This window comes from Odocoileus virginianus, chromosome 23 (assembly GCF_023699985.2).
Source record: "Odocoileus virginianus isolate 20LAN1187 ecotype Illinois chromosome 23, Ovbor_1.2, whole genome shotgun sequence".
In the NCBI taxonomy this organism is placed as follows: Eukaryota; Metazoa; Chordata; class Mammalia; order Artiodactyla; family Cervidae; genus Odocoileus; species Odocoileus virginianus.
The window spans coordinates 10,307,176-10,335,031 of record NC_069696.1 but is presented as its reverse complement, the minus strand read 5'-3'; the positions used below and the strand labels follow the sequence as shown (position 1 = coordinate 10,335,031).

The window sequence follows — 27,856 nt, the reverse complement described above, 5'->3', positions numbered from 1 at the left end:
TTCACCATCTCCCGGAGCCGGAGTACCTAGAAAATGGGCTTCCCAGGTGGCTCAGGGGTAAAGAATCCTCCTGCCAATGCTGGAGATGTGGATTCAATCCCTGAGTTGGGAAGATACTCTGGAGAGGGAAATGGCAACCCACTCCAGGATTCTTGCCTGGAGAATCCCATAGACAGAGGAGCCTGGTGGGCTCCAGTCCACTGGGTCACCCAAGAGTTGGACAGAACTTAGCGACTAGACAACAACCACCTAGAAAATGGAGTTTTCATTAACTGAGAGGAAGAGGCAGGATTACAACTCTGGGGAAAGAAGACAGGGACATAGGATGGAGCGAGATAAGGGAGATCTCCAGCACACAGATCTGTGAGCTTCGGAAGAGGGCCAGGCTCCTGGGTGTCCTCAGCAGATAGGAGCTGCAGGTTGAGGTGACATTTAGAAGCTGGGGGCTGCTACAAAGGAGAATGGGGGTCACCAAGGAGGAGGAGGAGAACCAGGCAAGTGTGGTGTTAGGGCAGCCAAGTGAGGGGGTGCATCGGAGAAGAGGGAGTGGGCAGCAGGGACAAATCCTGCTGGAGAGACCAGGAGGACAGAACGGAGACCTCACACTGTATCCAGTGACTGTACATCACTGGAACCCCAGCAGGACGGTTCTGGGGGATCAGTGGGAAGAGGGACAAGAGCCCGATTAGGTGGGTTTTTAAGGAGAATGGAAGGAGGGAGACTGAAGACAGCCTGGAGAAATAGCTCCTGGAGGGCTTTTGCGTAAGGGGAAGGGGAAATGAGACAGCAGTAGCTGGAGGGGGCAGAGGGATCCTAAGACAGTTTTTGGTGGTTTTTATCCCCCCTTCTGGTTTCGGTTTTAGGATAGGAGAAGCAACAGTGTGTGAACAGATGGGAATGATTGGACAGAAGGGAAAGAGAGCAGAATTACTTGATCGGCATCGGCTTGAAGGGTGGGATCTTGTGGACAAGTGGACAAGTGGGCTTCCCCTGGTCATCCTGAGTGAGAGGATGGGTGAGGAGAAAGTGAGGACAGCGCGGCACGTGTGCAGTGGACCAGTGAGTGAGAGGGAAAAGATCAGGGCAAGAAGGTTGTGCAACACTGGATGGATGCAGGCAAAACGTTTAGCACCGGTCACCCGGTGATGGAGGGAGGAGGGACAGAGGCAACTGGCAGGCCCAAGTTCAAATGCCGCTACTGCCCTTGCCCAGCTGCTTGACGTGGAAGTCACTTAACCGCTCTGAGCCTCGTTTGGCCCATCTGTTAACTGGGGGTGGGGGTGGGGGTGGGGAAAGGATCGTAAACCCATAGACGACGCGGCAGGGAGGCACAGGGAGTGCTCCGTACCTGTGGGCCCGCGGGCTGATGGAGGTCCAGCCCCGGGCGCCGCGAGCCGCGAGGACTCGCAGGACCCCCTCGGGGCGGGGCGGGGCGAGGCGGCGCTGACCCCGCCCCGGGACTGAGGAGCGGCGCTCCGCCTGCAGGTCTCCCGGCCCCGCCCGCCCGCCGCCTGCCACCCGCCCGGCCCGCGGGGCCGCGTTGTCCGCCGCCTGTAGTCGCAGGAGCCAGAGGTACGAGTAGCCGGGCTCCGGGGTACAGACCGGGGGGCGCCCGGGGCCGGGGCGAGGAGGCGCGCTCCGAGAGAAGGAAGGGGCAGGGGCTGCGGAGGGCTCGGCCACCTCCCGCCGGGACCACCTGTTCCGGAGGGTCGCTCGCGTGCGCACCGATTGTGCGCTCTGGTTCCCCGACCGCCGCCTCCGCCCCAGAGGCACCCAAAGTTGAGCGCGGCGGCTGGGCAGGCAGCCCAGCCCGAGAAGGGAGGGCGCGCCCCGCCCGGGAGCCCTCCGGGCAGCGCCGCCCGGGCGGGGGTCCCCGCGGCAGGAGCAGAGCGGCCATGGGGGCGAGAAGCCCCGGTCCGAGGGCCGGCTCCCACGGCCCACGCTGCGCCCTTGGGCGAGCCGCGTGGCTCTGCCTGGGGGAGCGCATAAGTCCCAGAGGCCTCGCCGCCGGCCGCGATCGCCGCTGGCCCCGAGGGGAGCCGCTGGTGAGAGGGGTGGGGGGAGCAGCCGGCTGCGGGGAAGACTGCAGGGGGTGGGAGGCGTCCCCCTGGGCCTTTGAGGATGCTGAAGCTTTGGACGGCGAAGGGGGGAAGGGCTCTCTCCAGGTGGAGAGACCGCCCGGGTCGGAACTGGGAAGTGGGGAGGGCAGGGTCTAAGCGCTCCGTCTCGGGGATCGGGATCTGCCGACCACCCCCTCTTTCCGGCATGCTTCTCTCCTCCAGATAGGAAACGTCGAGTCCCAGCGGGAGCTGTGGTGCGCTGGCAGAGGCTCTTTCCGGGGATGTCCAGCCTCAGTCCACGCCCCTTGGCGCTAGCCGAGTCCCCTGGCCTCAGTTTCCGCTTCTGACACATGCGAGGTAGAGGTTCCCATCTCCCGGTCAGACGCAGCCGAGCCCCCTAGCTGTGAGAGGGTTAGGAGCCACCTCCCCTGACCTCGCGGCCCTCTCCCGGGAGGACACCCTTTTGCTCTCCGCCAAATACGGAGTGATCGGCGGCTCCGTGGTGGCCCTTTGGGGTCTCTGGAATCGCTTTGTGCCCTCCTCCTTCAGACTCCCCGGGGCACCTGGTGTGCTGCTCCTCTGGCGCCCCCTCCACCCCCACCCCAGCTGCCCAAGGAGTCCTCTGTTACCACCTCCTCAAGATGGGGGAATCACCCTGCCCAGAGCACAAAGCAGGGCCCAGGCTGGCCGCGACTGTCCCCTCCTGCTCACACCCTTGTTCCCACTGCCAGAGAGCCCGGTAGCCAAACCAGGCCCAAATAAAAAAGGAGAGTCAAGATGGAACTTTCTCAGTTGCTCCTTTTCCTTCCAAACCTGTTTCCTGTCCCTGCTTGTCCACTGTGGCCGCTCCATGATAGAGGACAAACGCCGAAGTGGAAATTCTTCGACATTTTGTTTTGCTTCCTTGTACCCGTTGAAGCCCTGTAGCTGCCTGGGCTAGTGGACTTGCTCCTGGTGTGTGCGGGGGTTGGCAGAATCTTTCAATGTGACTTGTGCTCCGTCGTGTCCGACTCTTTGCGACCCCCATGGACTGTAGCCCGCCAGGCTCCTCTGCTCATGAGGATTCTCCAGACAAGAATACTGGAGTGGGTAGCCTGTCCCTTCTCCAGGGGAACTTCCCGACCCAGGAATTGAACCAGGGTCTCCTGCATTGCAGGCTGATTCTTTAGCAGCTGAGCTGCCCTGGGGAAGGTGACTTACTTGGAACTTAAGGAAGTTGTGACACACCACATCATCAAGTCGGCCCCTGTCAGCCCCTTCCACAGGGCCATGGAGGTCTGTCCGGCTCTTCAGGGACCCAGGGCAGTGGAGAATGCTGTTCCCCGTGGGTCAGAGTTGGTACCAGGGCAGAGTGAGACAAGGTGGCTGCCAGGGGCATTTGTAACCAGATGGGAAGAGGGGTGGATGAGAAAAGGGGAGCTTAATCTGTGAAAACAGCTCTTCCCCACCCCGTCCCCCCATCCTCATCCTACCAGCTGCCCCACGTCCTGGTGGGGATGGTCCCACCTTCAATCCAGCCACCCAAATTATGCTCACTACCGTGCTGTCTGGAATGCACTTTCTCCCGGCCAGGTACCTCCAGTTGACTGATCTGCCCTGCATCCCATTGCCTTCCTCCTCCTCTCCAGATTGGAAGCTCCTGGAGGGAGGAAACTTGCCAGAAGCCTAGAGCCCAGTCTGACATAGTAGGTGTTTACTGCCTTTTGCTTGAATGAATGAACTGAAAGTAGGGGGTAAAACTCCATATTCACATCACTTGGAGCTATGCTGTGCTTAGTCACTCAGTCATGTCTGACTCTGTGACCCCGTGCACCGTAGACCCCAAGCTCCTCTGTCCATGGAGATTCTCCAGGCAAGAATACTGGAGTGGGTTGCCATGCCCTCCTCCAGGAGATCTTCCAACCCAGAGATCAAACGACTGTCTGAGCCACCAGTTATCACTTGGAGATAACTGTTGTTAAAATTTGCCAGACTTTTTAAAAAACACATTGATACATATTTGAATGGGCTTCCCTGGTAGCTCAGTGATAAAGAACCCGCCTGACAATGCAGGGGACTCAGCCTCCATCCCTAGGTTGGGAAGATCCCCTGGAGAAGGAAATGGCAACCCACTCCAGTACTTTTGCCTGGAAAATCCCATGGACGGAGGAGCCTGGTGGGATCCAGTCCACAGGGTTGCAAAGAATCAGACATGACTGAGTGACTAAACAACAACATATTTGGATATCTTGTTTATACAAACGTTGCAAATTCCTCATCTTTCTCAAATTCTTTTTTTATATTTTTCATTGCTTAGATATTGTGACATCATATTTAGTTAATGAATTTCATTTGACACTTAGGTTTTGTTTGGGTTTTTTTTTAAATATTTGGCTCTTTTAGATAGTATTACATTGAGTTCATAGATAAATTTATGCATTGCCAGATATTTTCTTCTGGAGAAGGAATTACCTGGTAGTCAGTGTAGCATCAGCTGGCTCTCCAGAGGAACTGTGCCGTTGTGTACTTACTTAGGCTGTGAATGTGCATTTCCTGTTATTTCCTGGAATTGAAATTACTGGGGTCAAAGAGTATGAACATCTAGTATCTTTGGGTGTTTCTCATTCACTTGTTTGAATTCATCAGTGAGACACTTGCCCCTTGTCTGGTCTCTTAGTGGCAAAGATCTTCTCCCAGGTTGTGACTAGGCTATTACTATTTTTGCTGCTGATGGTGTGTATATTTGAGCAGCACGTTTTAAATTTTTATTTTACTGCATCTGTGCTTTTGGATAAGGGAAGCTTGGCTGCATTTATAAACTGATGGGAAAGAGCCAGGCGAGGGAGTAGCTGAAGTCCCTGAAGAGGGGGGGCAGGTCGGTAGATGAAGTCCCAGTGGATGCTGCAGGCGGGAGAGGGCTGGAACTGGTCCAGAGGGGCCTTCTGAGCTGGTGCGGACAAGAGGTGTGAGGGAGGGGCTGGGAGGGCATCTTATGAATCGGCTTTGATCTTCCCAGAGAAGAAAGTACAAAAAGCATCATCAGCGGGTTCTGGACCTGAGGCCCCCAGCGCCCTGTGCTGTTTGCCAGCCTCATTTCCCTTGAGTCCTCCTTGTTTCCCTGGGAGGTAGGAGGTGTTATCATCCCCATCGACAGACTCCAGAGGGAAGGGAAGTGCCTCGCCCCCTGCACTCACCGCCTGCCCTTGAGAGTCCTCTCCGAGCCTCCATCTCTAGTAGCTAGTGGGAAACAGTACCCATCTTCCTGTGTCTAGAGCTTGGTGAGCGAGCATCCCTTCCTCTCCTGCCTGCCTCTGTTTGTCTTCCCTCTGGACAGACCCCAGTGCGGCCAGGAGCTTCCAGCTCCGCAGAGCTGGCCATAGGGACTAGGAGGGCCCCTTCCACTCAGGGCAGTGCCCACACACTCTTCTGTCACCCAGTGCTGCAGGGGCACACGGCCTTCTGGATGTCACACTTGTGCAAAGTCTGAGTTGCTGGGTAGACGTGAAAGTAAAACAGAAAAGTAGTCCTTACATCCCATGAACGGCTTGATTTGAAAGTGCAGACACCATTGTGCCAGATACAGATATGGGGCCCAGAGACACCCGCCCCAACCCCTCCCCAAGTGTCTATAGTCATCAGTTGCTTTTTCCCAGCAGCTTCCAAGGCAGTCTCCTGATTTGAGGGCAGGCTTCTGGCTTAGACAGGAAAGAATCCACCTTCAGTGCAGGAGACCCGGGTTTGATCGCTGTGTCTGGAAGATCCCCTGGAAAAGGGAATGGCAACCCATTCCAGTATCCTTGCCTGAAGAATTCCATGGACAGAGGGGCCTGGTGGGCTACAGTCTATGGGGTCGAAAGGAGTCGGACTTGACTAACACTTTCACCTTTCTTTCCATTGATCAAGCCCCCACCTGACTCTAGGGCTTTTGTTAACCCGATCTTTTTTAAAAACCCCCTCAGCCCTCTTGAGCTGTCAGCCCCATCTTACAGATGAGGAACTGAGAGTCAGCTGCCTCCCCTTGACCACAGCAAGATCTGAGCCCCTGGCCACAGCGCAGTCCCAGTTGAATGGGACTGAGTTACAGACAGAGTTATTTCACCTGGCAGAGGGTGTTTGAATCCCAGCTGGGCCTCGGTTTCCAATTCTTAAACTGTACTTGATAATAAGAGGACCTGCTTCACGCAGCTATTGGGAAGATTAAACAAGTTACTGAAGGAAAAACCACTCCAACCAGTGGCTCTGCATGGTAAGCCCTCAGGAAATATACACTGTTGTTAGTATTAAACCACATAGCTCCATTCCTGACGGGGAGCTTTTAATAAATGCTAACTCGGCCACACCCATCTCTCTTCCGGATGAGAGGATGGGGAGGAGGACGAGCCCTGACACTGGAGAGAACTTGGACTTTTTAAGTTCTTGAGACCAGGGATGACCTGTATGGAGAACAGATTTGTATTTCCTTTGACCTAAGCAGCTCATTTCTAGAAACAGTCCTACAGAAGTAATTAAGGATGTGTTGAGAGATTAAGTGCTAAGATACCAGTGTTGTCTATAAAAGCAAAAAGATAGAAGCTACATTTTCAGCAGTCAAAGTGAAAAGTGAAAGTCACTCAGTTGAGTCTGACTCTGTGCAACCTCATGGACTATACAGTCCATGGAATTCTCCAGGCAGATTACTGGAGTGGGTAGCGTTTCTCTTCTCCAGGGAATCTTCCCAACTCAGAGATTGAATCCAGGTCTGTGCATTGCAGGAGGATTCTTTACCAGCTGAGCTACAAGGGTATGCCCCTCCAGCAGTTAAGGTGGGTTACCCTGGAGAGGTAGGGTGTGGAGCTGTGTCTACTGACATAACAGGCACGGCATGTATTTCCAGAGTTTAATTCAGGTAGAATTTACACCCCATTACTTGCGTCCAGTTTGATGAGTTTTAGGAAATGGGTCTGGTTATGTAACTACCACCAACTGGTTTTAGGAGACAGGGGCCCCGCATATTTTTAGGTGAAAAATAAAACAAGGTGTAGAACAGTGTGGGTAAGGATCACTTTCTGTGCGCCTCCTGGACACAGCCTGTGTAAACACTGCTCCGTGTGAGTGGAGGCAGCTGAAAGGACTGGAAAGCATATGCCAAAATGCTGACGTGTTACATACCCTCACCTCAAACCTTCACGATAAAGAGCAAAGCAAGAACTGTTCACTGAGGGTGGTGACGGGATGTCCCCTCCCCTGCCCCCCAGGCACGCATGCACACACGCACACATACACACACATCCCGCTAGAAGAACTGGGAGCCCCACCAGCCGTGATCCTACTGTTGGCTAAGTGTCTGTATATACGCACTGTGGAAACACAGAGGCAATACTCAAAGGTATGAAGAAAACCATGACAGTATTTTGATGGATTCTTGGCAAATAGCAGCTCATCTTCCCCACCATGATTGAGAGGTTGCCGGGTCGGGAAGGTGGAGGGACATTTTGGGAAGAAGAAAGAGTTTGTTTCAGAAACTTGGTGTTCCCAGAGCCTGGTGCCTTGAGCAATAGAGAAGAGCTGTTTTTTCTTGCAAGTTTTTAACCATCATTTTCAAAGGCATTGCGGATATATCGGGATGGCTGTCCTGTATCCCTCACCACTGTCAGTCATCAGGCACTTATCGTGCACCTGCTGTATGCCAGGCCCTCCCTGATTTAATATCAGGCTGAGTGGGCAGGGTCTGGCTTGGTGCCCACTTTCCTGCTATCCCAGTTCACTCCAAGACCACATTCAACCCGGCGGTTCCCCACAGGACTTGCTCAGGGGCTCTGAAGGTCTGCCAGGGGTCTGGGCTGTGGGGGAAGCACAGGGTTTGGGGTGAGTGCTGTTCATACTCCTTTGAAAGGTAGCCACGCACTCCTCCTGGTGTGAATGTGTGCAGAAATGGGGGCCCGGCCCATGGGCCACAGTAGGAGTCAATATCTGGGCAGATTCCTAGGTCAGGAGAGATGCAGGAAGGAGAGTCTGAGACTGGGGGACACACATAGCTGGGTGGTACCGATCCTGCCTCCCACCTTCACCAGCCCAGCAGCCCCTTTGCTCTGCACCTTAGTTTTTCATTTGTAAGAGGAACCGCCGCAGGGGACATGAAGACCCAGGATGCGTGGTGTTCAGTGGGGTGCCTGGTAGGCGGTGTGTTCCCGACAGATGGCAAACTTCCTTCATACCTTTTCTGCTCAGGAGGTCCCAGGGGAGCATGGAGAGATGTTTTGGGAAGAGGAAAGAGTAGGTTGCAGAAACCTGGAACTTCCAGAGCCTGGTGGCTTCAGCAATAGGTCAGACATCAGCTTGCTAGTCCGGAGGTCATGCGCCCAGAGCGGGCAAGGCTGGGGGGCAGAGCTCGCAGGACCTCAGCACTGTGGGGTCTGCGGGCTTGTGTGGGGCTGCAGCAGGAGGAGGCTGGGGTGGCGCATCCCAGGCATCCCCGGACAGGGACCAAGAGACAGAGAGAGCTGAGTGGGCTGGGGGGAGGGAAGGAGTGGTGGAGGGGAAATCTGTCTAGCGGAGCTCTCCCCCTACTTCCCTGTCTCCACTTCCCTCTCCCCAGAGCATCACAATAGCCCTGTACCACATTCCTGTTGCTACACATCCCCTGTGATTTAGACTCAAAAAGCAGCCAGGTCTTAAAGATTTCTTTAAGACCTAAGTCACGCTAGGGAATTCCCTGGCAGTCCAGTGGTTAGGATTTGGGGCTCTCACTGCCAAGGTGGGGAACTAGGATTCCACAAGCCATACAGGGTAACCCCCCCCCAAAAAAAAGTCACACTACAACCCTTTCCTCCTCAAAAGCGCCCAGTGGCAGCCCCTGCCAATCAGCTGTCAAGTCCTGCCAGTGGCCCCCAAGCCCCTCCCCTCCCCTCCCCGGCCCAGTCTCCCCTTTATCTCTCTGGCCTCTCCTGGTACCTTGGTGACTCCACGGTCAGCTCCTCAGGCACACATGCCCCAGGGCCTTTGCACTCACTGACTTTCTTCCCTGGGCACCCTTTCCCCGGAAATCCATCCAGTTGCTGCCTCACCTCCTTCTGATGTCTGCACACGTCAGCTTTTCAAGAGAAGCCATCCGTAACCATTCCGCAACCCCGCCCCTGGTCCTCCCAGTCCAGGGTCGCTGAGAGCAGATGTCTGGGTCTCCAGGTCATGGTGAGTTAGCACTCCCTGCACTGGGCAGAAGGTGACTTCGCCCTGATCCTGAGAGCGGAGCCCAGGCTCTACTGCAGAGTGACCTTGGGGGGCCGGGATGGCCTCAGGGAGGAAAAAAGCCTCTGAGACTTTCAGATGCAGACATACATGACAGTAGGCCCTGGTGCCACCCCCCCTCGACCCCTCCCCCCGACCAGGTACTAGCTATGTAGTGTTGGGAAGGTCCCCTTTCTCTCCTGGGACAGGTGCATACTCAGGTACTTGAATATAAGGGACCATATCCCTTAGATGGTGAGGCGGGGCACATCAGCTACACATTCAGACAGTTGTCCTCTGCACGGGCTCAGGGTTTACCAGGTCGCAGATGCCACTCCCCTAGATTAGTTGCTCATTTGGCCCTGGCTTTCTGGACAGTTTAGGGATCATTCATTCATTCTTTCAGAAAATGTGTATTCAGCACCTATGATGTTCGAGGGTCTGTGCTGTCCACGCGAGACCAGGCGATGAGTCAGAGTGACCTTGTTTCTGGCCCCCTGGGAGCAGACATTGTTTTTTTTTTTTTTTCAAGATATCAGTGTCACTGTGTGTTTAACCAGTCCCTTCAAGGAAGACCTTGGGTTGTTTCTGATCATTTGCGGTTGCAAACAAACCTGTGACTGGTACAAATGTCACTTATCTGTAGGATAAATTCACAGAGTGGGACTGCGTTGCTCACGTACCCTCCACCCTTACCAGCACTGTATGGGTGCCCGGTTCCTCAGAGCCTTGCCTGAAGGATGTGTTGTTGGAAGTTTTAGATTCTTGCAAATCTGATGGGTGAGAGATGCTATCTGACTGTTTTGACTTGCATTTTTCTCACTTACAAAAAGCTCCCCCGTCTTGGCTTACCTGTTTAAGCATCAGTGTGTGTGTGTGTGTGGTGTGTGTGTGTGTGTGTGAGAGAGACATCTGGAATCTGAGAGAAACAAAAGCCATCCCAAGACGTCACTTGTATTTTTTACTTTCTCGGTATTTGGCGAAAGGTTGCAGGGAAATTTTTCCTTTTCATGACTTCTGGATTTCATGCATAATTAAGAAAACCTTCCCAACTCTAAGTTTATTAAGGAAGTCACCCATGTTTTGTCTGAAACATTTACTATTTGACATTTGGGATTTATCCTGGGCATATTCTGAGATATCGGCTCATCTGGTTCTTTCTCCCCCTTCCCTGCTTGCCCAACAGTTGTATCAAAAAATCCATTTTTACTCGAGCATTTGGAGATGCTGCCTGTGTTGGATATGCAAATACCATGCTCTTTCTGTGATTTGTTTCAATGCCCTGTTTATATTCAAAAACTAGGTTCTTTTAATTATTGGTGCTTCATGTGTCAATCTCTAAAAGACCAGTCCTTCTTCTTGTGTTCCTTTTCTCAGAATTTTCCTGTAGGTTCTTGCTTATTTTTCTTTTTCAGATTTTATTTTATTTCTGTATTTGATTGTGCTGAGTCCTCGTTTCTCTAGTTGCAGCGAGTGGGGGTTACTCCCTAGTTGTGGGTCTCAGACTTCTCATTGCAGTGGCTTCTCTCGTTGCAGAGCACAGGCTCTATCCAGGTGCATGGGCCTCAGCAGTGGGGGCTCATGGGCTTAGTTGCCCTGTGGTGTGTGGAATCTTCGCAGACCAGGGATTGAACCCATGTCCCCTACATGAGCAGGCAGGTCCTTTACCACTGTGCCACCAGGGAAGTCCCTTGCTTATTTTTCTAGATAAACTTTAGAATCCGTTTGTTGAACTGCAGAACTGAGTGCAGTTTATACATTGGCTAAGAGAAAATCAACATCTTTAAAAAGCTGAATCTTCTATCCAAAAACATAGTGCAAGTTTCCACTTGTTCAAGTGTACTGTATTGTATTGTATGTATTGTCGGCAGCTTTAAATTGTTGTTCACATGAATGTTGAACATCTTTTGCGAAGTTTAACCCTAAGTATTGTGGTGGTGGTTGTAAGTAGGAGTCTTTTCATTATATCTTCTGCTTCTAGCTGCTTTTTTATATTTGTGTATGTGTCTGTCTGTTTCCTATCACTTTATGGTATTTTTTAATTATTAGGAGTTTTTCAACAGTTTCTCTTGACTTTTCTAGGTATATAGTAGCATCGTATAAAAATAGCAGTAATTTTAGCTTTTTTCTATTCGGTGGTTTGGGTTGGTCCCCCCCCCCCCCCCCCCCCCCCCCCCCCGGTTTGTATCATAGCTTTGCTGGTAGCTCAGACAGTAAAGAATCTGCCTGCTGTGTCGGAGACCCAGGTTCAATCCCTGGGTCTGGAAGATCTCCTGGAGAAGGGAATGGCAACCCACTCTAGTATTCTTGCCTGGAGTATTCCATGGACAGAGGAGCCTGGCAGGCTACAGTCCATGGGGTGGCAGAGTCAGACACGACTGAGCAGTTTTCACTTTCGTTCAGTTTTTATAGCTCTAATTTCTTTCTCTTGTCGAGTTGCCTTGATGAATACCTCCAGTTCCCATGAGGGTGCTGGACCCTTTGTCCTTTCCCTATCTTCAGCAAGAGTTCCCTCATGTATGAAGCTGAGTGCTCATACTCCTGTATGAAGCTGGCTCTTGACTTTGATGTTGATATACATAATTTTGTTAAGAAAGTTTCCATTGATTACTAATTTATCCAGAAAGAGTGTTGGAAATCTTATCAAATTATTTTAGCATTTCCGGGGATACTAGTATGGTTTTTCTCCTTAGATCTATGAATATGGTGAATTATATTAAAGACATCCTAATATTGAACCATCCTTGCATTCCAAGAATAAAACCCACTTGGTTTGGTTTTGTTTTGTTGTGGCATGTGGGATCTAGTTCCCTGACCAGGGATTGACCCAGGGCCCCCTGCTTTGGGAGTGTGAAATCTTAGCCACTGGACCACCAGGAAAGTGCCAACCCACATGGTTTTGATTTTTCATTCTTTTGATGTGCTATTGAATTCTACTTGCTTTTTTTATTTAGGATTTTTACAGTAGTATTCATAAGTGATAGTGGTCAGTAGAGTGTCTTGTGCAATCTTTGTCAGGTTTTGATGTCTATATTATACTAATTTAAATTCTTTCTACTTAACTTACACTTCTCTGGTGTCTCAGTCAGTAAAGAATCCATCCGCCTGCAATGCAGGAGACCTGGGTTCGATCCCTGGGTCAGGAAGGTACCCTGGAGAAGGAAATGACAATCGACTCCAGTATTCTTGCCTGGAAAATCCCGTGGATGGAGGAGCCTGGTGGGCTACAGTCCATGTGATTGCAAGAGTCCGATATGACTTAGTGACTAAACCACCATACTTAAATTTTTTTTAAAGTGTTCCTTCTTATATTTTGCTATTTAACACCTTTAAAAGCATTGAGATCTTCTGTTATATAAATTCATAAAACTCCTCTCTAAAAATATCTTGTCCTGTTGCTTTTGCTTCTTAATGATCCTGTATAATTATATTTCTTATGTAAAAGTTTGCCTGTCTAGACTGACTGTTCTGGGAGCACTCTTGATTTATTACATTTGTCTAGAAATTATTTTTTTGAGGTTTCAAATGTTATTTGCAAAGTACTATCTTATGATTAAAAGAAAAGTTTTCCTCTGCTTCTTTGGTTTCTTTCCCATTTGGCATGACTTAGTTTTCACTGGGTGCTCACCCCTCATCTCCTCACTCTCTTGTTTTCTTAATTAGGTTAATGGTGATTTATATATTTCATTGAATTTTTTCCAAAGAGCCAGTTTTTTGGCCTTATGTCTTAGTTCTACTGCTTATCCGCTTCCTGACTTTTTTCTACTGTAATTTTTCTTTCCTTAGTCTTCTTGTTTATTTTCTAACATTTTAAGAAAATGTTTAGGTTCTTTTCTACCGTTTTTTGCCTGCTGCTTTCTTTCTTCTCATCGGTCCTGTTTTACTTGTCACATGTATTGGAGGCTATAAACATTCTTCTGATAAATCTGCAGCTGTGTCTTGTAGATTCAGGTTCTTGGTATTTTGATATGGCTGTTTTCTAGAAATGCCACAAATCCCGTTTGTACTTCCCTTTTGACTTAAGAATTGTCCAAGAGCGAGGTTTTGTATTTAAAAAAATTTCCAAACTTTTATGTTAATTTCTCGTCATACTGCTTTGTATTTATAAAATGTATTTTTTATGTTTATGGGTTTTGTTGAGGTTTTCACTTTTCATAAATGTTCCATCTGCTCTTGAAAAGAAAGTGAATTATCTATTATTAAGATCAAGAATTTGATATAGAATAGTACTTTTTGATATATTTTGTAGATCTTCTGAATTATTTTGTGTTTGATCTACTTGCTTCTTGGGCTCAGAAAGGTGAATTAAAGTCTGTTATTAGTGTGTTGCCATCTGCTTATCCTGACATCCCTGTAATTTCTTCTTCCTGAAAATTGCTACAGTGTTTTTCATGCCTTGTGAATTATACCACTTAGCATTATAAGTGGCTTTTCTTTGGCTCATTTAGTGATGCCTGGCTTCAATTCCCATTGTCAGATAGTAAGATATGGCTTCAGCTTTGTTTTTGCTTGTATGTGTCTTTAAACCTTTGCTCATTCTTTTACTTTTAACCTTCTAGATCACTTTTTTGATGTATGTCTCTCAAATACAAGATAGAGTTGGAATGTGCTTGTGATCTAAACTAAAAAAAAAACTTTTCCTTTGTATAGATAAGTTAAATCTGTTTATATTTATTGATATGGCTGATGTCTGTGATCTTTCCAGTCATGCTGTGTACATACGTGTGCATGCCTTTGTGCTTGTGAGGGAGCTACATTCTTTTTTATATATAATATATACACATGTGTATTTACTTGTTTGGTTGTACCGGGTCTTAGTTGCAAGCATGAGAGATCCTTAGTTGCAGCAGGTGGGATCTTTTGTTGTGACATGTGGGATCTAGTTCCCTAACCAGGGACTGAACCCAGTCCCCCTGCCTTGGGAGCACGGAGTCTTAGCCACTGGACCATTCTGATGAAAATAAACAAACAAACAACCCAAAACAGAAAATAACAATCTTTCTGATGTTTGGGAAAGCTTGTATTTTTGTTCTAGTGGCTACATTTTGGTTTTTTTATCCTTCATATAATACTCTTAGTTCCTTCTTTCTTTAGATAGTGTCTATTGTTTCTCCTCTATGAACAACAATACATTTAACTTGTTTCTTCTCCATCCTTCCCTTTCTCTAGTCACTACTCATTTCAACTGATTCTGTTCTGAGTAAGCTGTATATTGTTTCCATCCAGTGCTTCTGGAAGCTCTCAGTCAGGCAGTGTTCCTGACAGTTGCCACTTCCTGCTCATTCAGTGACATGATAACCTGAAGAGATGTCCGCAGCTCAGAAAAAAACCTTCTGAGGCAAGAGCGAAGCACCCTTTGAAGAAGTACTGCACCATCCACAGTTGATGGAAAGTGTGAGCCAAAGATTAATATATGGTTGTCCCTTAGTATCCATGCAGGGAATCCCCCACAGCTACCAAAATCCTCCCACACTCAAGTTCATAATGTAAACTGGGCTTGATGTTACCACGTAGGAAAACACAGACATCAGTGACACTGAGGTGAGCTCATTCAGAAGAATTAGGTTTTACGTGTGGTGAAATTTCAGGAACACCTTACTAAAACTTTATTTATTTCACTTATATTCTTTCCTATAAGTACACAGATGTGATAAGTGATTTAAAAATCTAACGTAAAAAAAATTCTTGCAAAAGAAAAATCCTACATAATAAGAAAGCAGAGTAGCTTTGCTTAATTGGCAGTATTTTTATTCTTTTAGTGGTATATAACATAATGATGCATTTTTAGCAAATGCATTAACATTGGGGAGTATTATCCTTCTTCGTATCACCTTTACAGTTCAAATATGCTCACACTTTTACCGCTTTAGTTTTTACCCCCTAACAATTAGAGATGAGGCAACCACTGAGTTTGTTCTACTTTCCACCTTTTTGCCCATCCTACCAGATTTTTGTTTACATTTTCACATTGTCTGACTAGATACCATTGTCATTCCACCCTGTCGTCCTTATTCCTACCTTTTTGATGGGTGGAGAGGAACTGAAGTTAAATATACTCAGTCCTGTTACTAAAGTTAGTCCAGTCACCATTTGGTTTGCTGTGTTTATTCCTTATAATACATTAGTGCCCAAGTCCTTATATTTTGAAACTTGGTGTATAACCTTTATATTTAAAGAACAGCTTGGCTACACACTCAACCCTCCAAATCTCTGGGTTCCACATCCGCAGATTTAACAAACTGTGGGTCTAAAATATTAAAAGGAAAAAAATTCCAGAACATTCCAAAAAGGAAAACCTGAATGTGCTGCACACTTGCAACTATTAATGTAGCGTTTACATTACTGAGCGACGAACACTTTCACTTTTCACTTTATATTGGGTATTGTAAATAATCTAGAGGTGATTTAGAGAATTTGGGAAATGTGTCTAGCTCATATGCAAATGCTACACCGTTTTATGTCATGGACTTGAGTGTCTGTGGATTTTGGTGGCTGTGGGAGTCCTGGAACCACTTCCCTGCATGGAGACCAAGGGATGACATATATTAATACTTGGCTCACACTTTCTTTCCTTGAGGATCCTGTAGGTGTTGCTCTGCTATCTGTCATTTAATGTCTGCTGAGAAATCTGATACAAGCTGACTCTGTTTCCTTCGTAGATCTTTCTGTGTGCGTGCTCAGTCACTCAGTCATGTCTGACTCTTTGTGACCCTATGGACTGTAGCCTGCTAGGCTCCTCTGTCCGTGAGATTCTCCAGGCAAGAATACTGGAGTGGGTATTCCCTCCTCCAGGGGATCTTCCCAACCCAGGGCTTGAACCTGGGTCTCCTGTATTGCAGGCAGTTTCTTTACCATCTGAGCCACCGGTAGCTGCCCAGAGATTTACTTTTGTGTCTATAAAGTTCATTCATTTTACTAGAAAATGTCTTGGGACTTACCATTCTGGATCACTGATCTCCAGTACTACATGGGGTACCTTTTCGATTCATGAAATGAAATATTCCCTTATTTCAGACAAGTTTTTCTGAATTATAATTTTAAATATTTATTCTGGTCCACTGTTTTCATCTTCTTTAGAAACCCTAGTTATGCATTTGTTGGATCTCCTTTACATTGTCTCTCCATCTTCTTGAATTCTTTCATCTCTTTATTTCTATTTGGTTTTGTTCCCTTTTCTCATTTTAATCTCTGTACCTCTTACTGTACTTCCTATGAAGTCTACTCTCTTTGTGTTTCTTGTAGTTTGGTCTTCATTTCTGAAATGTTTTTGTCTTTTTCTTCTAGTTCTTTCCTGAGGTCTATCAGTTCTCACCTGTTGTCCTCATATCTTTTTCAAGAACTTCTCCAGTCGTTGTATTTCTGTTTTCTGGTCTTCCTTCAAGCGGGAATTACTTTTTTCTCAGCATTTTTTATTTTAATTGTTTTCAATTCATGCTGCCATTTTGGATTAGAATTTCTGTTTGTTTTGTGGCGGTATTTTTATAGTGACGCATCTTTTTACATAAGGGAACACCAGTGTGCCTTTCCCTCTTCATTCATGTAGCATCTTTTAATGGATGTTGTGTTTATGCCTTTAACAAATTTTTTTTTTTCCTCTATTGGAATTAGCAGAATTTTCCTGGACCAGCAACTAACAGGAGGTTTTGATGGAAATTGGGAGAGAGGCCAGCATCTTTCTCTAGATTTCTCTACTGAAAGACTCCCTCTGTTTTTACAGGAATAGATTGTTCCTTTAATATACAGTCTTCCTCTTCAACTTCTCTTCTGTTGCCTCTCAGAACCCAACCTGATTGAAGAGGCCACCATCTCCCACCTTGAGTCCTCCTGGTTCATAAAGCCCTTGGCTCCTGTCTTCATTTTTAAAATTTTTTATTTTTGGGCCACACCGCATGGTATGTGGGATCTTAGTTCCCCAACAGAGATTGTACCCATGCCCCCTGCGTTGGAAGCAGAGTCTTAACTACTGGACCAACAAGGCATCCCTTTTAGAAGTGGTGACTGCTGTGATCTTGCACTAGTGGGTACCTCTGGTACCAGGCTCTCCCCCACCCCCACTGCCATATCTGCTGGTCTCAGGTGCCTTGCGCAACACTTACATGTGGCTTGGAGTTTATGAGTTTTTCCTGCTCCTGGTTTCTCCCCCTAAGGCTGTAGCTTGTGGTTTATTTTTTTCCTTTCCCTCATTGCTCAGTCTGACATCAGCAGAAGAGGGAAGACTCAGAACTAAGAATATGCCTTATTCTTCTTGGAAACAGAGGTTTCCTCCTCCTATTTTTCTGTCTGTCATAACCCCCCAAAAGCAAACCGCTGCCTGCTAGTTTCCTGGCTTCAGGAATTTCTGTCCTCGGAACAACTTACAGGCTTTGGAGAGGGAACATTTTGTAACCTCGGCTCTGAAAACAGCCACTTATACAAGGATCATTGCCTTCTAGTTTCCATCAGTCTTACTTCTTGAGTAGAAATCATTTATGCCCTGAAAGAGTGGGGGTGGGGTCCATGGGAGGACCATACAGCAGATCCTCCAAATGGGGTTTGGAAGCTGGAGATACTGATTTTTCACACCGAGGAGGGTCTGATTCTAAGACCAAGAGCCCACCCCCCTCAATTTTATGAATGTAAAGGGCATGGGGACAGGCACAGGCCCAAGGTCACAGAGCCAATCAGCGCGGAACAGAAGCTGTCAGCAGGGACCTGGGTCTGAATTCTCTACTCCATTTCCTGCCTGGGTGACCTGCCCCGAGATCCCTCGGTGTATAGCCTCCACATCTGCTCAGCCATTAACTTATCAAGGAGGTAGATCAGCACAGGCCCTGCGTCCCCACAGTTAGAATTTTCGGTTAGTCCGGCTCTCGCTTCCCCGAGGTGCAGAAGGAAATCTGAGGCCCAACAAAGGAAAGGGAGTTGCCTAAAGTCACAGAGCAAATCCAGCGGGGCTGGGCAGACCGGCAGGCACCCTCCAGCCCCACTGCCACTAGCACGGCCCCTTGGACAAGTCACTTACGTTTCCTGAAGGTTAAACAGGGGGGCGGGTGCTGGGGTGAGCCGGAGTAATCCTGCAGCCCTCACTGGGGATCGGGCTGAACTGAGAAGCACACTGACCTCAGCCGGGGCCGGTCAGGGCCTCCTGACCCCCATGAGATGCATCCTCCTCAAGCAGAAGGATGCAGTTGACTCTCTGATCTCTTCTTTTTTTAATTAACCATTTTATTTTATTTACTTGTGTTTTGGCCGTGCCTTTTTGTCATGTGGGATCTTGTTCCCCAACCAGAGATGGAACCCCAGCCTCCTGTGATGGAAGGGCAGTCTTAAGCCCTGGACCACAAGGGAAGTCCTCCCCTATCTCTTCTGTCACCCATGGCACCCCCCTCCCCTGCCAGGTCTCCAGCCCTAAACCTCCCGGTACTTAATGAACCCCTGTGTCTTTGACTTGATATGGGGCACAGGTGCTAACTGGGGCCTTTGCATCCCTCGCCTGGGGAAGAGCTTCCTTGGGGCGAGGGGAGGCAGCTGCCTATCTGGGTCCTTTGAATGTGGTCACCTGGCCTTTGGCCCCTGTCTGCCTCTGTGTCCTCCCCTTGCACCCCTGCCCCTATGCAGTATCATGGGGTTAAGGACCAAAAGGGCACCCCAGGGTTGTTTGAGAGGGAAAAAGATGGAGAGAGAGATAGACCAGGTGGGACAGCAGGGGAGAGGAATGGGTAGGAGGGACCGAGAGAGGGGCCAGGGACAGAAAGGCGGAGAGAGGAAGAGGCGAGTGGGGTTGAGGCATCGATGGATTGCCGATTGGTTGATTGGAGAAATCTCTGGAAGGTGCCATCCTTTGCCTCCGAGGCTCTTCTCTCCTCTCCGGTCAGGGTCCGCTCTCCATGTCAGAGAACAAGTTTCCGCCAGCTGCTACCTCTGCCGTCCTGGGGTTCTCCAGGAAGGAGAAGGACCCTCTGGCAGTGCCTCCCCCATCCTTCCTATGGCTATCTGCCCACAGGCATTGGTTTCCAAACCCTGCCCTGCCCCCAACCGATAGCAGAGACAGCAAGGGCCACGTGCAGGTAGAGAGGCAGGTAGAGATGCATGTGGTACCCAGGGCAGCCTCTGCACTCCCCTCCCACAGGTGAGGAAACTGAGGCCCCCGGTCTTAGGTGACCTGTCGGGGACTTCCCTGGTGGTCCAGTGGCTAAGACTCCACACTCCCGATGCAGGGGGCCCAGGTTTGATCCCTGGTCACAGAACTAGATCTCACAGGCCACAGTGAAGATCAAAGACCCCACATGCTGTAATAGACCCAGCACAGCCAAATTAATAAATGAATAAAATAAATTAATAAAAAGAAGGGAGGACTTCCCTGGCAGTCCAGTGGCAGTCCAGAAGTCCTGCACTTCCACAGCAGGTGGCTTGGGTCCAATCCTTGGTCGGGGAATTAAGATCCCACAGGCCATGTGGCAAGGCCAAAAAAAAATTATAAAATTTTTTTAAAGTCTTTTTTTTTTTCAATTAAGTGACTATCACAGAAGTTGAGGACAGGTAGTCGCTTGCATCTGCTGAGTCCAGAGCTGGGTCCTGGCTCCCAGGGCCCATGGGAGGGAAACACTGGAGAAACTGCAACCCTGACATCTAGTTGCATGTGGGCTGGTATGAGAGCTGAGTTCTAGTCCCGTGATTCTAGACTGTGATTCTCTGCGTGGGACTGGGCATCACTAAGCCTCCATTTCTCCCCCTCTCATGTGAGGGGCTGGGCAAGTCGTCTCTAGCTTGGGATAGTCGGTGGCTCCTAAAACCCAGTAAGTGCCAGAGAGCCCTGTCCCGCGTTTACCGGGTCTCGTCCCCATCCTCCCCCAGTGAGCAGGCCACCAGCATCCATGGCATCTCCTCGGCTCTGGGAGCAGAGACTGTGGCTGGGGAGCGCTGCACAGCCAGTACCCAGACCTGAATCCTGTGCCCATCCCCAGAGTTGCGAGTGGAGTCTGTGGGGCAGGGGCGGGTCCCCAAAGGAAATGGGGGTGCGGTTATCAGAAGTGGGAATGCATGCTGGACAACCCAGACCAGCAGACGGCCACACCGTCTCCCCTGGGGACCCCAGTTACACATGACTTATAACCCTTTTCTCTGCCATGGGCTGGACCCAGGAGCCCAGCGAGGGTCAGAGGTGGAGCCTCCCTACTTGGGGGGCAGAGTTGGGTGTAGGCCACAGTGGGGGGTGATGAGCGCCAGGTCTAGGAGCGTTTTCTAGATATGTGAACTTGATGCCCTTGATGCCATGCTTCTGAGGTGGGATCCACGGAGCCTGTGCCGAGGGCCAGCTCAGAAGGGGACTGGTCGGACCTTTAGCCCTCTGTCTCCGCCAACCCTGCACTTCTTACCCTTCCTTCCTCCCTGAGCTGGGCCACGGCGGGTCTTGATGATGGAGAGCCACAGAAGGACAGAGCCGGGACGTGACCGTAGTTAGGTGCTAACGGGGAACATCTCCCCAAGGCAGGGCTGGAGGTGGTGGCCGGGAGATAGGAGGAGGTGGCAGGAACGCACCAGGCTGCACTGACAAAGGCCAGGACTTGGGCTGTGAGGCTCTCCCGGGGACTGGAGAGTGCTTTGGGCCTGAGGTCACACGGCTACTGGGCTTCGGCCAGCTTCGCGTCATAAACGGTTTCTATTCCCGGGTCTTGGGCTCCGGCACCAAATACGGTGCTGCTGCTTGCGTCTGGCTCCCTCAGCCATGGCCAGCACATCCTGCCTCCTCGACAGGCTCCTATCCCCATCCCGAAAACACCCCATGGGAGAGCCAGGACCCTCCAGGCCCCCACACAGCCCCGGCCTCGCTCCATCCGCCACCGGTCTGTGTGTGCTCAGCAGTGTGGTTCACAGAGGATTAAAAATACTCAGGACCGAAATAGCCTCTCTCCCTGTAGGGGAAAACCAGGGCCCGGGGAACACACGGTTATGGGTTGACATCAACGGCTCTGCCACTCACAACCCGGCTGGGGGATCCCAGGCAGCTCTCTTTGACCCCCCCCCCCCGACCCAGTTTCCTCCCCTCATGTGCTCACTATTTCCTCACTCGTTGATTTGCTAACTCATTCATCTGTTGATTCATTCATTCACTGATCACTCATTGATCGGCCCCTTCGTTCACTCACTTGCTCCTTTACATGTGTACACACCCACACGCTGAGTCACTCACTTACTATTTATTTATTACATACCAAGACCCAGGCTCTATTCTAGGCACTAAAAAAATAAACAATAAACCTACCCCAGACATACGAAAATACCTATCCTCATAGGGGTTACATTCCAAGTAAATAACCAAAATAGACAAGTACAGAAACATACAGTATATTAGAATAAGTACTAGGAGAACAGACCAGAGGAGGAGGCTGTGGGGCGGTGGGGAAGCTGGGATCTTAGAGGGGCCGGGGCGGGGAGGACGTGGGAAGATGAAGGAGCCAGCCCTGTGAACATCTACAGGAAGAGCATTCCGAGCAGAGGGAACACAGGTGCGGAGGCCCTGAGACATCAGCATTGGAGGATGGGTTTGAGGAAGAACCAGGAAGCCAGGTGGTGATGGGGAGAGAAGCGGGTGTGAGGTCAGGGTGGGGGCACATGCCACCCCTCATGAACTGGGCCTTCCACCTCACTCATCGTCTGAGCAGAGGAGCAGCCTAGCCAGACTTGCGTTTTTAAATCGTCCCCCTGGCTGTTGTCTGGAAAATCCCATGGACGGAGGAGCATGGTAGCTTATAGTCCATGGGGTCGCAAGAGTCGGGCACAACTGAGCGACTTCACTTTCTTTCTTTCCTTGGCTGTTGAGTGGTGAATCAGGCGGTGAGTCCGTTTCCTGTTGACTGCTGTGTACCTGATGCTGAGCCAGGCCCTGGGGAGAGAGAGGTGTGCAGGTCTCCTCTGCGCTCACGGCTGACTCCCTTCTCATCAAGTGTCACCTCCTCCAGGAAGCCGCCTGCTCCCTCTCTGCTGGCCCCTTGGCTCCAGTTCTGCCATCATCGGGTTGATTGCCTCTCTCCACATGGTCTCCCCTTGAAGCCGAGCACTCCTCCAGGGTGGAGCTGCACCTAACTCTTCTCTTCTCCCCAGCATGTTCCCCCAGGGGCCGAGCCTCACTCTGTCTCTCGCCATCTTTTGCAGATGGATTTGCAGGCATGGAGAGCGTGGGGAAGGACCCAGTTCCTGCTGGCAGAGAAGGCTGGCTGCTGACTCAGGGCGTGTCTCCAGGAGGCCGACCAGGCTGCCCGGTTCCCCACCTCGCCACCATGGGCTGCCCAGGCTGGTCAGTTTCCAGCCTATGCCGTGGCTGTGGTTCCCGACCTCAGCTTTGGGGAGGGACGGGCCCCAGTGGACAAGTCACAGCCTCCTGGGACCCCGCTGTGACCACAAGACCCCTCCGTCCTGGGGAAGGGTTGACTCTGGCTCCCCCAGGCTCCCAGGCTGCGCCCAGTGCCCTGCCTGCTTGCACCCAAGCTTCCTGGCCTCGAAAGTGGAAACTATGCAACTGCACCCTGGCATTATTGAGGCCCGGGTGGATGTGGATTCAGGACAGTAAACGCTGGCCAGCGTCCTGTTAATAGGGAGTACTGTCCAGGTCGACGTGTACAGAGTCCCCAAGCGCCAGCACGTTCACATCTCTCTGCAGGGCAGGATGGCGCAGTGGTGAGAGCACAGACCTAGAGCCAGGTGGCCTGGCCTCAAACCCCCTGCCCTGCTACTTGCCAACCAGAGGACTCTGCATGAGTTACCGGACTTCTCTGTGCCTCGGTGTCCTCACCATGTAAAAGGAGGATGATTCCCGCCCCACAGGGTGGCTGTATTTAATGAGTTAATATGTTTGAAATGCTGGGAAGGCCCCCTGACATGTGCATGGTGGGCAGTCAGTATTCGCTGAGTGAATGAATATAATCCTTGCTCTAGTATGACCATCCTGCAGACCATCCTGGTTCAGGCAGACACAGGTCTCATGTGTCCCAGGATTCACATGGTCCCACCACAAGCCTCTCCTATTCCTCCCAGCCTCCTGCAAGGCACCCGGGAATGTTCCTGCTGCCAGCCAGCCACAGCCGGGGCATTGAGAGTGAGGGTCCGAGGGCAGCGGTGCTAGTCAGGTGACAGAGTGACAGCTTACATAACACAACCTCCCGTCCCTCTCCCTCCAGGCAAGGGCTAGGGAAGCCTGGGGCCCAGGAGACTGTTATGATCACCCCAAGGGCTTGGGGACCCAGCAAGCATGCCCACATGCCTGGAGTCCACCCGTCCTGCTTCTGAGCGAGCTTGCATGCCAGCACCCAGCCCCCCAGGCCTCCTGCTGAAAGTCCCTGTGGCTGCGGGCAGCCCTTCCTCTGAGACTAACCAGCTCCAGGCCCGGCTGGTGGAACCGAATGAGGCTGAGAGATGCCTGCACTGGGGACTCACATCAGAGGCCACCAGGCTGGCAGTTCAGAGGGGACAGACCTTGCAGAGAGGCCAGAGCCTGCCCTGGGCCCATGTTGGCCTCACATTGTGGGTGGCGCTGGCCCAGCCCTTGGGGAGCTCACCGGTGTGGCACAGAGTGGAAGGGACCCTGCCCAGGTCTCAGCCCATGGCCTGCCGCTCCCACTTTACAGCTGAGGTCAGAGAGGGGCCCTGAGCACCTGGCCGGCCCGTGGGGTCTGGAAGCCGGCGTCAGCCATGGCTGGCGTCTGTGGGCAGTGTTCTTCTTGGGCTGGGGAAGCCAGCAGGCTGCCTGAGTGTGGTGCTCGTCTCTTACAGACCAGCCGATTCCTGCTGGAGGCTCCTGACATCTGAGGAGATGACGTCTGCGCCCCCCGACTGCCTGCTGCGGCTGCTCCGGGGCACCCCGAGGCAGCGGGTCTGCACCCTGTTCATCATTGGCTTCAAGTTCACGTTCTTTGTCTCCATCATGGTCTACTGGCACGTCGTGGGAGAGCCCGGGGGTCGAGGACAGCTCTCTAACCTGCCTGTCGACGTCCCCTGCCCCCACGTGGTCCCCCTGACCCCCCTGCCCTCCGGCACCCCGCCTCCAGGCAACATCTTCTTCCTGGAGACCTCCGACCGGACGAACCCCAACTTCCTGTTCATGTGCTCCGTGGAGTCAGCCGCCAGGGCGCACCCCGAGTCCCCGGTGGTGGTCCTGATGAAGGGACTGCCTGGCGGAAACGCCTCCCGCCCGCGGCACCTGGGACTCTCGCTCCTGGGCTGCTTCCCCAACGTCCAGATGCGCCCCCTGGACTTGGGGGAGCTCTTCCGGGACACGCCCCTGGCCGCCTGGTACGTGGCCGTGCAGCGGCGCTGGGAGCCCTATCTGCTGCCCGTGCTCTCGGACGCCTCCAGGATCGCGCTGCTGTGGAAGTTCGGCGGCATCTACCTGGACACGGACTTCATCGTCCTCAAGGACCTGAGGAACCTGACCAATGCGCTGGGCACCCAGTCCCGCTACGTCCTCAACGGTGCCTTCCTGGCCTTCGAGCGGCACCACGAGTTCATGGCGCAGTGCATGCGCGACTTCGTGGCCCACTACAACGGCTGGATCTGGGGCCACCAGGGCCCGCAGCTGCTCACGCGGGTCTTCAAGAAGTGGTGCTCCATCCGCAGCCTGAGCGAGAGCCGCGCCTGCCGCGGCGTCACCACCCTGCCCCCCGAGGCCTTCTACCCCATCCCCTGGCAGAACTGGAAGAAGTACTTTGAAGACATCAGCCCGGAGGAGCTGACCCGGCTGCTCAATGCCACCTTTGCGGTCCACGTGTGGAACAAGAAGAGCCAGGGCACGCGCTTCGAGGCCACGTCGAAGGCCCTGCTGGCCCAGCTCCACGCCCGCTATTGCCCCACGACACACGAGGCCATGAAGATGTACTTGTGAGGGGGCCTGCCGGCTCACCTCTCTGCACATGGCAGAGAGGGGCTCTGGGTGCCTGCCTTCCTGGGGGAGGTGAGATGGGAGGGGTGGACATGGGGAGGCTGGGCTGCTGCAGCCCCGGGATCTGGAGCAGGTGGTAGGGAGGACGGGGAACTGTTGGCCAGAGAGCTGTTACTGGAGGGCGCGCTGCGGCCCTGGGGCCTGCTCTGGTGGGCCACCCCCTGGGCCCACGCACCGTCACAGGGTTGACCAGTGGTGGGGGAAGCGTCTCCAGACAGAATGAGCTGGAGTGGGCCAGGTGAGCACCCCTGGGTCTTGTTCACAACGGGCAAGCCCAGCGAGTATGAAAGCACCTTGCAGGGTGGCAGGCTGGGCTGAAGTGCCCACGAAGTCAGGGGTGGGGGTGGAGCGGGGGAAGCACTGAGGGGAGCACGGAGAAGCAGGTAGGAAGGAAGGGGAGGAGGCAGCTGGTGGTGGAGGAGGGCCAGGCGGCAGACCGGCTTCAGGAGCCCAAGGGGTGGGGTGCTTTCGGGGTTTTGGTTTCTTTTTCCGGGGGAGGTGGGGTGGCAGGGCGCAGCCAGCAGAGTTGGCCTGGGTTGCTCTTTGGGAAAGGCCCCGACTACCCACCCCGTCCTTTTTCCCAGAGATGTTGCAGGAGTGACACGGGCCAGCTGACATGGCTCCAGGGCCAAGGGGCCTGGAGTCCTTTTGGCTCAGGAAAAGCATTTTAAAGAAAATACCCCCTACCCTGCCCGCGGTAAACACAATAAAGTGACTCACCCACATCCAGCGCTTGCTGGTGGCTGAAATGCATTCATTCGCACCGCCCTCGTGAGCCCCACCCTGCAGCTGCCGGCCGGCATCTGGGCGGGCAGCGCTGGTGCCTCGCCTGAGTGCACACGGCCTGCCTTGCTCAGAGGGGTCCGGGGACCTGGCCACTCGGTGGGCTCTGGGCCTGGGTGCCGGAGAGTGACTGTGGTGGGCAAGGGGAGGAGCCTGCCTTCCCACCTCATTTTTCAAGGCTCAGACAGCCTCGGTTGGGTCCCCCCAGCACTCCCACTTCCACCCCATAATCAGCCTGATTCTGTTCTGGCCTGAACAGAGCCAGATGAGGAACCCAGCACCCGGGCATGTGCCTCCTAGGTTACAGGAGGCCCAGGGAGGGAGGTGCCAGGCCTGTGGGGTCCCTCCTGGCTCACGCTGGCTGTCTGAGAACCTTGGAGAGACTACAGTGCCATGCTGGCAGCCCCAGGGATGGGCCAGAGGAAAATCTCGCAGGGTGAGGCCCCAGCTGGTTTGTGTTGAGGAAGGAAGCTTCCTGTGAGAGCTGGGCCTTCCAGCAGGCTGCAGAAGCCCTCCCGGTAAGACGGAGGACTAGGGATACTGTCAGGAACTCGGGCTCAGCAGGCTGCTCTTTGGCAGCCGAGGCAGAGGTGTTTAGAGGCCTCTGGATCCTGCCAGTAGAAGATCGTGGGCAGCCTGGTAAGGAGGTGAGGTCCCTGGTTCTAGGGGTAATCAAGAGCAGGTGACATTTTTGATTGAAACAATGAATGTATGAGGTAGTTCTCCAACCACAGCATCATCTCACCTGTCTTTTAAAATCTTTTGAAAATTAGTAGGTTTTATTTCAATAGTACAGCCTGGGATGAGAGCTTGCCCTCCTCATCACCTCTGGGTGCAGCACCCCCAATGCAGAACCCTTCCTGGGCCCTTGGGCCTGGACCGGATTCCAGAGAGACCCTCTGCTTCCTTCTGCCCCGTCGCAAGTTCACCATCGCCTGATGCCTGGCAGCATCAGTCCGCTGACCCTGACAGAACCTTTGTTGGGCATTCGCTCTTAAATTCTCAGAAAGGAGAAGAAAGGGAGGGGTGGGCTCCTGTGGAAGGCTGCCCTGGCGACAATAATCAGATCCTAGGAATCCTGTTATTTGTTTCTGGCCAATGTTTTTACAGATATTTTTGTCTGGGGAGATGAGATCCCATCCCTCCACTAGGGGGCACTGTGTGCTCCAGCAGGGGCCAATGGCAGGTTTCCTGTCAATTATTTAATGAACCCCCCAAGCTGACCAGTCACACGCAAGCAAGGAGGTAGCATTTCCAGCAGCTCTGGGGTAGGGGAATAATTCCCCCTTGCTGCTATATCAATATTCAACTTCTTGTTTAAACATTAAATTAGAATGTCCTCTATCTGAGAAAGAAGATGGGGGATAATTTAGAACTCTGTTCCTGGAAGTTTGGTTTCATGGTTCACTTGTGCCTAAATCTCTGTCCTAAAGTGGACCAGCCAGTGCAAGGCATGCTGGGAAATCTGCTGTGGCCCAGCCAGCGCAAGGCACACTGGGAAGTCTGCTGTGGACTAGCTAGTGCAAGGCATGCTGGGAAGTCTGCTGTTAGGTGGACAGGGCCAGACAGGCCTTCAGGACCTGACAATGGACAGAAGACTCAAGTGCAATCTAGGCACCACGGTGGGGGTCGGGGAGGTCACCCCCTTCCCTGGACTGGGACCAGGAGTAGGAGGGAAAGGTGGTAGGTGAGACTAAACTTGGTGGGATGTCGGGAGGAGACAACCTCAAACAGGAAGACGTTCCTTGCAGACATAGTCCACCATCAACAAAAATTGGAACTTCACACCAGCCCCCACCAACTTCCAAGGAAGAAGGATCAGAGAGGAGGTCCTGGCTGCTAGAAACAACTCAGGTAGCTGAAATCAGGAGGGCACTTATTTTTTTATTTTTATTTTTACAAAGTGTTTATTGATTTATTT

At 51.7% G+C, this 27,856-nt stretch overlaps 1 protein-coding gene across 1 annotated transcript; it reads left to right on the top strand.

Moving 5' to 3' along the window:
* Nucleotides 1-1,484: 1,484 nt before the first annotated feature.
* Nucleotides 1,485-25,194, top strand: A4GALT (alpha 1,4-galactosyltransferase (P1PK blood group)). The gene is made up of 3 exons (XM_070453458.1): nt 1,485-1,572; nt 22,374-22,515; nt 23,988-25,194. Exon 3 carries the CDS (start codon nt 24,028-24,030, stop codon nt 25,093-25,095), a length of 1,068 nt encoding a protein of 355 aa, XP_070309559.1. The 5' UTR covers nt 1,485-1,572; nt 22,374-22,515; nt 23,988-24,027; the 3' UTR covers nt 25,096-25,194.
* Nucleotides 25,195-27,856: the final 2,662 nt, after the last annotated feature.

Bases quoted from the DNA above. Each gene is read 5' to 3' on its own strand.
- A4GALT (XM_070453458.1), top strand. From the start codon at position 24,028: ATGACGTCTGCGCCCCCCGACTGCCTGCTGCGGCTGCTCCGGGGCACC.